Below are 13,498 nucleotides of genomic sequence, written 5' to 3' on the forward strand. Positions count from 1 at the left end.
ACTTTAAGCCACTTAACACTGGTATATGTATAAGGGAAGAGTAACTATTTTGTCTAAACACAACAGTAGCATAGTGCCAAAAGTCAATTTTAAATGGTGTCTTTTGGCACTTTGCTTCTGGCCATTTGTTCCGGTTTGTTTAAAATCTATGTGGAAGACAAGTTTGTCACCAACATGGTCAAAGAGCTGAAACAAACAAGCAAACAAAAACAGAAGCAAACAAAACCAAAACCAAACTTGGCATATCTCTACACTGTGTGCTCCCTGTCCGTTATACAAACACAAAGCAGTTTGATTACACGTGAAACGGTTTTACGTTTGCCTTTATCCAAACCTTAAATGTTCAAATGGACTTGTTCTTACAGAGCTCTGTCTCCTCTAGCTCAGCACTCAAAGCACTTCATACAACTTGCTAAGGTTCAATGTTGAGAGAGGAATCCATAAATAACCACAGATCCGGTCCGGTGTGCAATTAGACGGCATTTTAATGAATACACATGTGTGAGTTCAACAACCCAATCAGTATTGAACTGCTTTACCATATTCAGACAACGGTTTTATAGGGTTAAGATAGTACAGCCCCCTTTTCTGTTGCTAGGCAGATTTAATACAGCATACGTCAACTCAAAACCACCAATGTTCTGTCAACAACCTTTAACATAGTTTTAAAAGAACATTGTCTTCGGGTCGGTGCTTCCCCTCAGCTCGTCTTCGCTGTCGCTTCTCTCTGGAACATCTGGTGCACTTCCTGGAACAGACTAACACGTACGCACCCAAACTTTGCAGTTATAAACTCTTACCTACTAAATGAGTCTGTGTGTGTGCGTGCGTGCGAGGGCGCGTGCGTGCTGTGTACTGCGTACGTGTGGTGACCTCTCTCACTATATGTGTCTGTATGTGTGTCTCGCCCTTAAATGCTCTCACATCTCACCCGTTACACTTCTGACCTTTCACCAGAACAGAGGCTCATCCTTACATATAATAACCTAACTGGAACTATATATGTAATCTACTGAATAAATGTTTTAATCAAAAGCCTCTACTAAAAGTTTCATATCCTACTCACAGTACTTGCATTCAGAGTCTGCTTTCAGTTTCACTTCTGCAAGAGCATGCCTTGCAGACGTGTTTCCTGTCAGCCTGCAACTCCGCCTGTCACCCACTGAAGACTATGTGTAAGAATATAAAAACATTCAAAAGCCTTTAAAATTATAAATTCAACTCCACAGTTTGAAGTGGTTATACTGAACCTGTAATAAAGACTAATATAATACCAATATATTTGAACATCTGAATGCATCTAAATGCAACATCACTATTAATAATGAAATGTTAATGATGATTATAAAAAATAGCAGCAAATAATAGCAGTAAAACATTCCTACTCCTCTCAATCCCCTCTCTCGACCTCTGGCACACCAGAGGTCGCCATACATCATGTTGGGTCACTCCTTGGCCCATTCAGCTGCTTCCCTGTCCACCCCTGACGTCATGTACATTAGGATCACTTTTCCCACTCTGACCCTCTCTCGGCATTCTGTGATTTAGCGAACCAGACAAACTCATGTCATCTAGGTGGTCTTAATAATAAAAGGCCCGCTCCCACTTGAGAACACTCATGCTTGAGGTTAATCACACCAAAGTATCAGCGAGCCTAAAGTTGATCGGGGGCAGGAGAGAATAAGAGTGCAAGCAGAGCTCAATCAGCACTCCTCCCTCACCCCTGAACCCACTCATACCCGGTGAGAGACCCCCTACACTTGTGAATCTCCAGTGGTCTATCCCTTTCCTGGGTCCCTCTCTAGTGGAAATCAGGCCGCCTGCAAAGGATAGAAAACACCTTCTCCTCCTACGGCTCTAACTTACTCTGTTCCTCAGTGGTTCTCTTTATTCAAACCTGATTCAACCTAATATTACTCGAAACATGAACCTAATTTCGTATTTGGTTTTTGACTTTTATTTTTATATCTCATTCAACCGTACTCAGCATTTGTAAAACTCTTAAAAGCACTGCCTTTAAGAGGATCAAAGGAAGCACGTCTCTGCATGTGCTTCCTGTTGCTCCTTATCTGATCATCCACATCCTGTACACAAACTGTCGCTGCTGCTGCACGTGCCTCTCATCTAAAGTCACCTATCACAAGAAAATGTATCAAGAAAATCATTATACCTGCTTATTCTACTAAAGGATCAAAGAAAAAACAACCACTTTAATCACTAAGTGTAAGCACATTATTAATGGCTCCTAAGTAAATTTCATCATAGCTAAAAGCTGAACTCTAACTGTATTTTAGAACTCACATTTCCTGTGTTTAACCTGTTTTAATATAACATTTTATTTCATTTTGCTGCTCTTAATGTAATGACTCATTCTAATTTATACTTTATCAGACTTAACCAAAATATATAAGCTTTTTCCCCTTTTGCTTCTGTTTTTAAAGAAAAACTTGATCCCTTCAACAAGCATTTGTTATTCTGTAACTGCTTTTTATGTAATAAGACTAATTTAGAGCTGCATGTGTTATCTCAACATTTTACATGTCACACAGTTTAGTCACAACCAACTCCTATTCAGTTCCTCTTGTCTGTCACTTGTTACAGGGCCAGCTCAAATTCAGTTAAAAGCTAAATGAATTTCAGGCCCTAGGCCTCAAATCAATACTGTCCTGTGTGTTGATGAACTCCATATGTCTGTAAGCGTGTGCAATCCTTCAATAACTCAGGTCCTTCTCACAGTAGATTGGCTAATCATAACGTTAACCAAAAGTTTGTGACCCTCAAGAGACGACTCTCTGAGCCACAACTCCGTTAAAGGCACAAAAATGCAATGTGTATGAAAAAATCATTTCTACATATATAATCTCCAATATTATTCATTTGAGTCAGCGAGACTTTTAACATCCTCATAAAAAGCTCTCCTCTACCCTAGAAATAAATCTATTTACTCTCTTTTTCTAAAACCTACATTATAACAACTTATCCTAAAAATCAAAAAGAAATCACACATTTTCTTCTCATAAAATCTTCACTATTTTCCCCAAAGCATATCCTTTATTCCCACAGTTTCCCTCTAAGTTTGGTGTACAACTTCTTATTAACACCAGCAATTTATCTTCTAAACCGAATTCAGTTCATTTTACTCCTCTCTTTTTTGAATTTAAAGAATTTTACCATCTCTAAACTATCAAAAAACCCCAATCGTTATAAAATCATACTAAAACCCATTTAAAATTAAACAAATTAAATCTTAAATCCCTCTCTTTTTTGACACATCTCATGTGGCAAAAAACTCAACATGCTTCACCCAAGCTTAGAAAATTAAAAGGAAAAAAGGTTAGTCATATCATTTCATTTCTCAGAACACTTCAGCCATCCTCCTCCCCGGTATTTTGCTCCAGCCCTGAAAACCTGTGTTTAAGGAACAAAATCAATTTAATCATCATGTCAAATCTTCTCAAAATCGTTGCTCCTTGCAAAGTCTGGATCCTTGGAACTTCCTGGAAACAAAACCTGTACAGTTATTAATCCTATGTCACCTCAGTTAATGGTAACTTAAGTTATATCAAAAAATGTTTCCCTTTTAGCATTTAGCATTTTATAATGTAATAACATGGTCTAACCCAAATCAATAAAACAGAAATTCACTCAAAGGAACATCAGCATCCCCAGATTTAAGTCTCCCACTTGTCCTGCTCATGGCAAAAGCAAAACAAAGCATCCCCTTTCTTTTCCTCACATGGTAAATTTGTCCCCATTTATTCATTCCCACCTTAGTCCAGTCACTCACATTCACTCACACGCATTCTCACATGATATTTTTGCTGATACTGCAGCCTAATGAAATGCTCCACATCAGCAAAATGAGCTCAATCATTTATTTTATCTCGTTTTCCTTTTTAGGAAAATAGTTCTCTATACTTTTGACTGGATTGACTCGCTGCAATCATTTTTTAGACAGAGACTCGCCGCCAATCAGTCTCTGATTGTAATCAATTATAATCTGTAAAGCCCACCTGATTTTCGTACTTGGTAATTTTGTCAGCGCCGTCCGTTCGCTCTCTTCCAGGCCTGCTTAGAACAAAAATGAAAAAAGAGAGCTGATTATTAGCTCATCAAAGTACAAAACAAAATCACCTGACAGGTTTTTTTTCCTAAGTGCACTGTTACAAAAACTATGGGCCCTTTTAGACATGTCCATGTTTATCAAAACTCCCTCTATTAAAATGAAAAACAACAGCCCCAAAAAATCTTAAACAATCTTAAATTTCACCCATTCAACGCACTGAACACCTCGTCAAAGCTGCACCGTTTTACACACAACCATGTCCCCTTTGACACTTCACCATACTTAGATTCAGCCTAAAATACAAACACGTTATAACAATGTGTCAACACTAAATTATAAATTTCTTGTCCAAATCTGCACCTCTGAACAGACCTGACCACCGTAATCAAATATCCTGATACTTTACCCTTATATATTTCGCCAAATAATCTTCAACAGCCACCGCTCTCTCTTGAACTGAAAGCCTCCGACACACACGCACACAGGAAGTGTCTCTGCTCCAGCTAATTTGCATAGTGACTCATCTCAGCAAGTCAACTTGACAAGAGAAATACATGTTTAAACCTTATCACATTATTGAATTATTTTCATTTTCTTTCTATACTAATCACTGGTCTTAATCACTCAGTACGAGAGCACTCCTAAGTCACTCTTTTAAACACTACTTTAGTCACTATTCTTTTGTTTTTCTCTCTATTTTATTAAACATTCACACCATTCTCTCACTCATACAAGTAGCAAGCTGATCTTCATTGCGTATGCTTGTGTTCTTAGCCAGGTTTATTCAATATCTGTTTATTAATCTTCATGAGCTTGTCTCAGTATGTGTTATTTTTGCATCTATGGCTTCACAGTCTCCCAGACACTTCCCAATTCTCCAGTTAACCAGTCAGTTTTCTTTTTTTTTCTTTTTTTTTCCCCGAATTACTAACCCAAACTTTAATTTCCCACCTTGAATAAAAGCACTCCTAGTCTTCATCCAGGTGTTAGGGCTTGCTTTTCAGGTTCCTGGACACATCATGCTGTGAACAATTCAACCAGAAACTTGCCTTAACTTATCCATTGATGTTAACCTCTAATTTCTTCCGACTGCTGGATCTGGAGAGTTGGTCCAAGTCTGCTTTACTCCTGAAAATAACAAAACTAAGACATTTTCATTATTATCACAAGTGCTTAAAGGACCCACTTCTCTCTCTTTCCTGTCAGCAATACCAGTTATGTCATGTTTGTGTCATGAATATGAATGTAAGCGTTTTCCTCGTTGCATTTCTATGTATTCATGTTAATGTACACTACGTGTAAGCTGTTTCTTCATTGCATCTTAAATTATAATCAGTTTTACTTCATGCATTTTTTCACTGAGCTTTAGATTCAAACTATTTCACTTCTGATTCATTTCAAAAATAATCTCACATGTAACAACTTGTGTGTGTGTGTGTGTTTTCGATTCATTAAGGTAATGACAATTATTTTTCTTTCATTATTCTTACCTTTTCTAATGTTTACCTCTTTGTTATGCGGTGGTGGACATCCCTAAACAATCATGAGTTCAGGCTTCAATTTTCAGTCCAATCATATCCTGTATTCTCGCAATTAAACTCGTCCAGCTTCATCTCTCACCGGTCTCTTTTTCATTCACAGTGTCCTGTTCGGGCTTCAAAGTTCCAGCAAACACAGTCTCAACTCAGCTGTTGTCTTCTTCTCTGTTTCTTTACAGTCTTTCTTTTAGGTTAAGTCCCAGCATGGCAAAATATCACATTCAGTGCCTTCAGTCTTATTTTCATTTGCTCTGTTTTCTTCTCCATTCATGGCAAATATGAGAGTCAGTGCCTTCAAGCAGACACATCACCCTGTTCTTCACCAGCATGCATGTTGCATCTTTCATACTGCCGGACTCATCAGTGGTCGTCAGTGTTACTGCTTTCGCTTGCACTGCTTTTAGCTTCAGTTAATTCTTCAAGTCCACGATGTTCTGTCGGTCTTCATCAGGAAATTGACTGTCCTTGACTGTCCTTTGAGTTTCTTCTCAGTTTCAGGGACAAAGTGAGAGATCAAGCTGCACAATTTCGAGCCAAAGACTGGCTTATTTTCTCCCAATTCTGTCAATCTATTGTTATGCCGCTGCACTCAAGGTTCCAATGTTGAGAGAAGTCCACCTGTATTGGCACACTAAAGCATACAATTAGTATTATATTCATTTTTTCTTAAAGGCTTCATTTGCTTCATGTGCCTAGAGGTAACTCATCTGTCTCTCTGTGTTCTTTCTTTACACACTCAGTTCCTTTTATGGGCATGTCACAGACATGGGCATGCAAAGTTCCTGTCCCAGACACACACACACACACACATACTTCCTGTTTCTTCAGGCAACAGGCAGACTCTGTCTCCCTTTAAATTTCACAGTCTACAAACGATCAGTAATTCTACTAAATCTTGATCTAAAAACAATACACCTTCATTTCATGCACACTTTTAAATAGAGCTCTTTCAAACATAAAAATAAACTCAACCTCTCATACCATCACTCATGCATTTCTTGAATTAAAAGCACTTTCAAACTTTAAAACATCCTACTTTACATCACAAAAGAAATATATTTCATACACGCTTTTAAATGTTCTAACCTCTTTCAGACGCCATAAATCGTCTCACACACACTGCCTTTTCTCTCACTCAGACAAATCACGCAGAGTCACTCAAATCAAATACTGACAGCATTCACACAGTTAAAATCACTCAAAATACACTTTCATACGAGTATTTTGGACATGCCTTCCATAATCAGAAAGAGCAAGTAAAAAGAAAAAAGAAACTGAAACCTCTCATCATCCTCACAGCTTCTCACCACACACACATAACTGAAAAAATAAAACACACCAACATGTATGGCTCACGATATATACATCTATCAAAATTCAGTCATTTACTATACATCCACACTAATATATTCAAACTGTATTTATACTCTCGTAATAAGCAAAACCAACCTCTTAATTACAGGCATTTAGCAAAATTGGCAAACAATAGTTATAAAGCTCAATACTCTCGAAACTGAAACCACCCTCTCTGCGCGTCACCGCTCCTCATTTGCGTTTACACACACCATCAGTGCACATCCGGCTGTGCATTGCTGACACAGAGACTGATCTTACTCATAGATCTCATATTTTATATTACAGACGTCTTTAATTACAACTGCACAGATTTTTTAGGCCTTTTCAACTCCTATGTAATTTCGATAAATATAACATAACGGTCCAACCGATCAGTCCCAGACTTTTTGTGCTCAATTCACCAGGGCGGTCCCAGATTGTCCTGTCCAGATTTCTAAACCTAACTCAATTTGCCAGCATGCCCAATCAAGCGCAAGAAATAGGAGACTCTAACTCCTAGCAATTTTGGAGGTTCCCAAGTTCTCCCCCGCTGTCGTCGGTACTATCCCTACTCAGCGGTAGGTCAAGGGTCAGCGTCCTGCCCAGGCGCAAGCGTTACCAAGGAGAAAAATGCACTTCTTAACAGACGCCGCTGTCGTTCTAGAAAAATTTATAATAATTTGAAACAACAATCTACACCCGAAGCAGGATTAAGATTGAGGCAGATCTCCCGTTGTGGACATAGGGGACTCTAACCCACAAAAATGACCATCACACGTAGACCAGATGACCAACGGGACTTGAACCCACACAATGACCAAATTCCCTGTCATTCTAAGTTCACTTAGCAGTCCAACTGCTTTCTCTTTTCATTCCTTTATTCTCATTACTCAGTACTGTCACTTATACTTCATTATCATTACTTCAACCGGTAAACTTCATGAAAACTTCACCAAAATCAAAACAGACCTTCACCAGTAATTACAGTGACCAGGCTTTTAATTTGACATGCCCAATGTGACACCTTTTGGAAATATATTTCAACAGGCAGTGTCTTTCCTTTAAATGCCCCGGGGAATGCCTGCTCACTTTCACCACTGATTACCGTCTGCCTGTCCAATTACCACGGACGCCGGATCTCTCTGTCTACACCAAAATTCCCCTCTCTCACCGGAACGAGCCCCCAAATGTTAGGGTTCAAATGTTGAGAGAGGAATCCATAAATAACCACAGATCCGGTCCGGTGTGCAATTAGACGGCATTTTAATGAATACACATGTGTGAGTTCAACAACCCAATCAGTATTGAACTGCTTTACCATATTCAGACAACGGTTTTATAGGGTTAAGATAGTACAGCCCCCTTTTCTGTTGCTAGGCAGATTTAATACAGCATACGTCAACTCAAAACCACCAATGTTCTGTCAACAACCTTTAACATAGTTTTAAAAGAACATTGTCTTCGGGTCGGTGCTTCCCCTCAGCTCGTCTTCGCTGTCGCTTCTCTCTGGAACATCTGGTGCACTTCCTGGAACAGACTAACACGTACGCACCCAAACTTTGCAGTTATAAACTCTTACCTACTAAATGAGTCTGTGTGTGTGCGTGCGTGCGAGGGCGCGTGCGTGCTGTGTACTGCGTACGTGTGGTGACCTCTCTCACTATATGTGTCTGTATGTGTGTCTCGCCCTTAAATGCTCTCACATCTCACCCGTTACACTTCTGACCTTTCACCAGAACAGAGGCTCATCCTTACATATAATAACCTAACTGGAACTATATATGTAATCTACTGAATAAATGTTTTAATCAAAAGCCTCTACTAAAAGTTTCATATCCTACTCACAGTACTTGCATTCAGAGTCTGCTTTCAGTTTCACTTCTGCAAGAGCATGCCTTGCAGACGTGTTTCCTGTCAGCCTGCAACTCCGCCTGTCACCCACTGAAGACTATGTGTAAGAATATAAAAACATTCAAAAGCCTTTAAAATTATAAATTCAACTCCACAGTTTGAAGTGGTTATACTGAACCTGTAATAAAGACTAATATAATACCAATATATTTGAACATCTGAATGCATCTAAATGCAACATCACTATTAATAATGAAATGTTAATGATGATTATAAAAAATAGCAGCAAATAATAGCAGTAAAATATTTCTATTCTCAATAAACTCTGCATGTTTTTCATATAAATATAATCCAGGTAATGTGGAATAACAATTTGATTTTATCTTTACCATTTTCCAGTAAGTGAACATTTTAGCAGCGGCTTAGCCCTCAAACGTTGCTCACAAATGACTGCACACATTTTTAAGTTTAGTTAATAGTTTGCACTTGAACATATATGCATCTGTAAAACTTGTGGGATCCCTCTCCTTACCATTGTTAAGGGTTCAGAATTGAGGAGGAATCCAAAAATAATAACCACAGATCCGGCCGGGTGGAATTAGACGACATTTTAATGCACACACATGTGGAGTCCAACACTGTGCAGATTCAGCGTTGAACTAACTTACAATAGTCAGAACAAAGACTTTAAAGGGTTGGGGGTGATACTGCTCCCCCCCCCTTCTGTTGCCAAGCAGACTCAATACAGCATACGTCAATCCAAAACCACAAACGTTCAGTTAACTTTGAACACAGTTTAAAAAAGAACATTGTCTTCGGCTCGAACCCAGGTGCTTCCTGTCACCATCCTGCCCAGGCTTATCTTCTGGAACATCAGGCCCACGTTCTGCACAAACTGTCACTCATGCAGGCACAATTTTGCAGTTGCAAGCAAAACATAATTAAACTCTTACCTATATAAATGAGTCTAATACTGTGTGTGTATGTGGGTGTCAGTTTCTGCTGCCCTTTATTTCACCCTTCCCTTCCTCAGCTAAACCTTGTAACCTTTCCACCAGACAGAAGGCCAGTACGTACACAACTGAAACTATGTGTGTGTATGTGTGTAATAATCTTGACTTACATGTAAAATATATAAAACAAATGTTTCAATCTAATACAACTACTTAAAGCTTAATCAAAGCTTAATCAAAGATAAATGCATAAAAGATAATAGCATCATCCAAACTGCTCCTCAGAATTATTTGCACTGAGACTCTGCTTTCGGTTTCACTTCTGCAGAAGCATGCAACTTCAAAAACATGTAACTTCCTGTCTTTACACAGAGTATATTTCCTGTCCCTGCAGTCTACACAGAAACATTTAAGATTATAGGAGCATTGAAAAACATTTAAAATTATAGATTCAACTCAACAGTTTAAAGTGGTTCTTCTTGGACTTGTAATAAAAACTTAATTGGGTGCCAATATGTTTAAACATCTAAATGCACTATCAATATTAATAATTAATGGAATAGTAATAATGATCATAAAAATAGCAGCAAATAATAGCAGTAAAATATTTCTACTCTTCACACCATCTTGGGGCTTTTATTGATCCCTTTATATTTCAAAGATCATGTTATATGTTCATGTTAAATTAAAACGGCATCATAAGTTTATCGATCATATTGTGAATTTTAGGTTTGAGAATAAAAAAAAAAAATATGAGTACTCATACATGGAATTGCTCAGGAAATCTCTTTGGTCCCATAGAAATGAATGTAAAACCACAAATGTGTCATGCTCGTTTGCAACAGATGCTGTTTACAGACATTTTGAAATCAGGTGATCTGTGACCCGGCGGTTCGGTGTTCCCTTTAATAGTGAATTCTTATATTTTAACTATACAAGTGCAAATGCTATAATGTTAATAAACCCCTAAAACTCAATCATAAATACTTATTTTGTCAAATCTTACTTATAGTTAGAAAACAACATGTAAAATTAACAACTTCTTCAGGAAGTTAATTTTCAGTCATGGACTGGCCTCTGCGGAGCCTCAGACCTCATTACTGAAGCGCTCGTCTTGACAGAGAACAGAGCGTTGGCTGTGTCGAGTAACAAAGACGGTCATATTGCCTTTCATGCTCATTCGAATCATGCAGATTCTGTCAGTTCATACATGATGTTCAGTGCTGTGTTTGAAATCATTGTGTGTCTTTCGTGTGTCTCTCAGCTGCTAAGATGATGGTTTACCTGGAGCCTTCTTCTGATAAGATGGCGTGTGAGATAGCTACAGCGCTGGACGAGTCGCTGGCTGGACGAAGCATTCAGGTTTGTGATGCTGGCAACAATGACGTCACACAGCAACTTTGTGTCCACTGTAGTTGACTTTGTGTGTGTTGTGCTGCAGATCTGTACCGAGGTCCTGGAGGCTTTGCGTGACGGCCAGCTAGGTGAGGGTCAGCAGAAGGCAGCTGAGGCCTATCGAGCGGCCTGCCATAAGATCTACCCCTACAGCCTGGCCTTCATGCCGCCTGGTTACCAAGACAACAGCACCATAATTAGCTCTAATGGCGACCTGTCAGCAGGAGAGCACGATGACATTGTGAATGAAATGTGAGACGTGATGAGGAGGAGAAGCGAGCATGTTGCCACACGCCGTAGCCCCTCCCAACAAAAACAAACTCCTGGGTTTTGGCTGCTTCAAGACTCCTGACATTGCACTGAACTGGATGGACTGAGTGCCACAGGAGATGCAGAGAACTTTTTGTTAACAAAGCAACGTACTGTTGTCGAGTACATTTAAAAAAGAAAAAACATGAATACGTTTTGGGAGGCACGAAAGGATTCTGGGAGAAGTGGACCTTCGCTGGGTGAATGGCTTCTGTAAACACAGTCTAGGTTTTTTATAACTCCTGTGTTTTCATGCCATGTTCTTCTTGTTGGTGCATCTGCTTCTCGGATTTTTAAAAGTAATTTATATATTACAAACTGATGGATTAATAAAACAATGTTTGCAAAACCAAACAGTACTTGTGATGGGGTTAATGATTTTTGTGTGCTCAGGTAAGTAAACTCAGCAGCTCTCTGCTTACATCACATGTAGCCTAGTGCCGTGAGCGTTTGTTTGTTTGTGTTGGCTGCCTCAACAAAACCTCAAACCCCAATCAGAGATCATGGCTATGGAAGCCCATTTCCACCACTAAAAAATTGTGGTGGAAATGTTGTAAAAATTGCCCATAGCTCGAAATTCCGATTTTTCTCAAAATTTCGAGTTAATAACTCGAAATTTGGAGTTATGGATTCTTTTTTTAGTGGAGGAAAAGGGCTTCCATACATGGCTGTCACAATGATGGTTATGAACTTTTAAACCATGCTTACTGCTTTAAACTGTGTGCCCACATAAAGAGGGACGTTTGATGTATCATCATCATTATCCCTATGAGTGCCACCATCTCCAATCAGAGATGTCATCAGATGATAAGGAGGATATAATCATGGTGAGAGTATTGCTGCAGAAAATAATTAATCTTGGGATTTGGCACACAGAGATGTAAAATATAAATTTCAACACTGCTGCATTGCAGCAGCTCAAAATGGTACTCATCAGTTTGGATGACCCAGATGTGCTTGTATACATCCAGAACAATGTTGGGGCATGCCCTTTTTCACTCGAACCCACTAAGGGTCAGCTTGGCTCAGCTTGACTTGGTTTTTAGGGTTTTCCCTCAGGTCAGGGGAGTCCAACTCCAGGTTTTAGATCTCACCCTGGGTCAACACACCTGAATCAAATGATTAGTTCATTACCAGGCCTCTGGAGAACTTTGCCGTTTCTCAATATGCGTACTTGTGCGTACTTGCGTTCTCGTGTACTCGTGATACGTCATCAGTCGGAGACCAAGTACTGTTCCAATTCGAAGTACGCATCAAACCGAGAATGCGAAAAAGTCCTGGATGTGTTCTCGCTCCGCCCGTTTTATCGAGCATGCATCGGTGGTGACTTGTGTGGACTTGGTACAGCTAAATATCCCAGAATGCATTTCGTCCGAAACTCAGACAAAGGCCGTTTCTCAATTCTCAAGTACGTGAGTATGTACTCGCGTTCTCGGCCAGTACGTACTCGCCGAGAACGCGAGTACGTACTCACGTACTTGAGAATTGAGAAACGGCACTTCAAGACATGTTGAGGAAGTCATTTAGCCATTTAAATCAGCAGACACATCTAAAACCTGCAGGGCCCCGGCCCTCGAGGCCTGGAGTTGGACACCCCTGCATTAGGTGGTAGTACTTACGTGAAGTAGACTCACTTGATGAGTCAGGAGAGCGTGTCCTCCCTGTTTTAAATAATGTAAAAGTCATTTTGAGCCACAAACAACTTTCCTGTCACAAGCTGCAATGAGTTTTTGGCAAAGTGACTTTTATATATATTTTATTTATCCAGCTGAAAAGCTTCACTGGCATTGAATCACCTTTTGGCTACACAGAAAACAACAGCATGGTCCAGGAGTCTGACATAAAACCATACACCAGCAACAGGTATACCGTCCCATCGGTGTCCTCCATTGTTGTGGCGTAGGGTCAAATGACATCAGTGGACTTTGGGTCGCATTGCTATAACAACCCCATGCACATTAGACACATTAGATTACTTGATAGTAATGGAAAATGACTGAAAGCGAGTCGAGACAAGTAGGTACTAGTGGAAAAGAGTGTGACTAGTAGCT

At 39.5% G+C, this 13,498-nt stretch overlaps 1 protein-coding gene across 2 annotated transcripts in view; it reads left to right on the plus strand.

Moving 5' to 3' along the window:
- The window catches only part of LOC100695335 (N-alpha-acetyltransferase 15, NatA auxiliary subunit), a 50,681-nt gene extending 38,875 nt beyond the window's left edge, over positions 1–11,806 (plus strand). Inside the window, exons 20-21 of one of the 2 annotated variants that reach the window (XR_003221171.1) lie at positions 11,008–11,105; positions 11,185–11,201. Coding sequence is in view for 1 of the 2 variants with exons in the window: in XM_003454310.5 (XP_003454358.1) it covers positions 11,008–11,105; positions 11,185–11,394 (308 nt within the window). In the remaining variant the exon portion in view is untranslated. Of the gene's footprint in view, positions 1–11,007; positions 11,106–11,184 lie in introns of both variants that reach the window. The other variant, XM_003454310.5, reaches the window with a different exon arrangement.
- Positions 11,807–13,498: the final 1,692 nt, after the last annotated feature.

The sequence above is a fragment of the Oreochromis niloticus genome, linkage group LG2 (assembly GCF_001858045.2).
Source record: "Oreochromis niloticus isolate F11D_XX linkage group LG2, O_niloticus_UMD_NMBU, whole genome shotgun sequence".
Lineage (NCBI taxonomy): Eukaryota > Metazoa > Chordata > Actinopteri > Cichliformes > Cichlidae > Oreochromis > Oreochromis niloticus.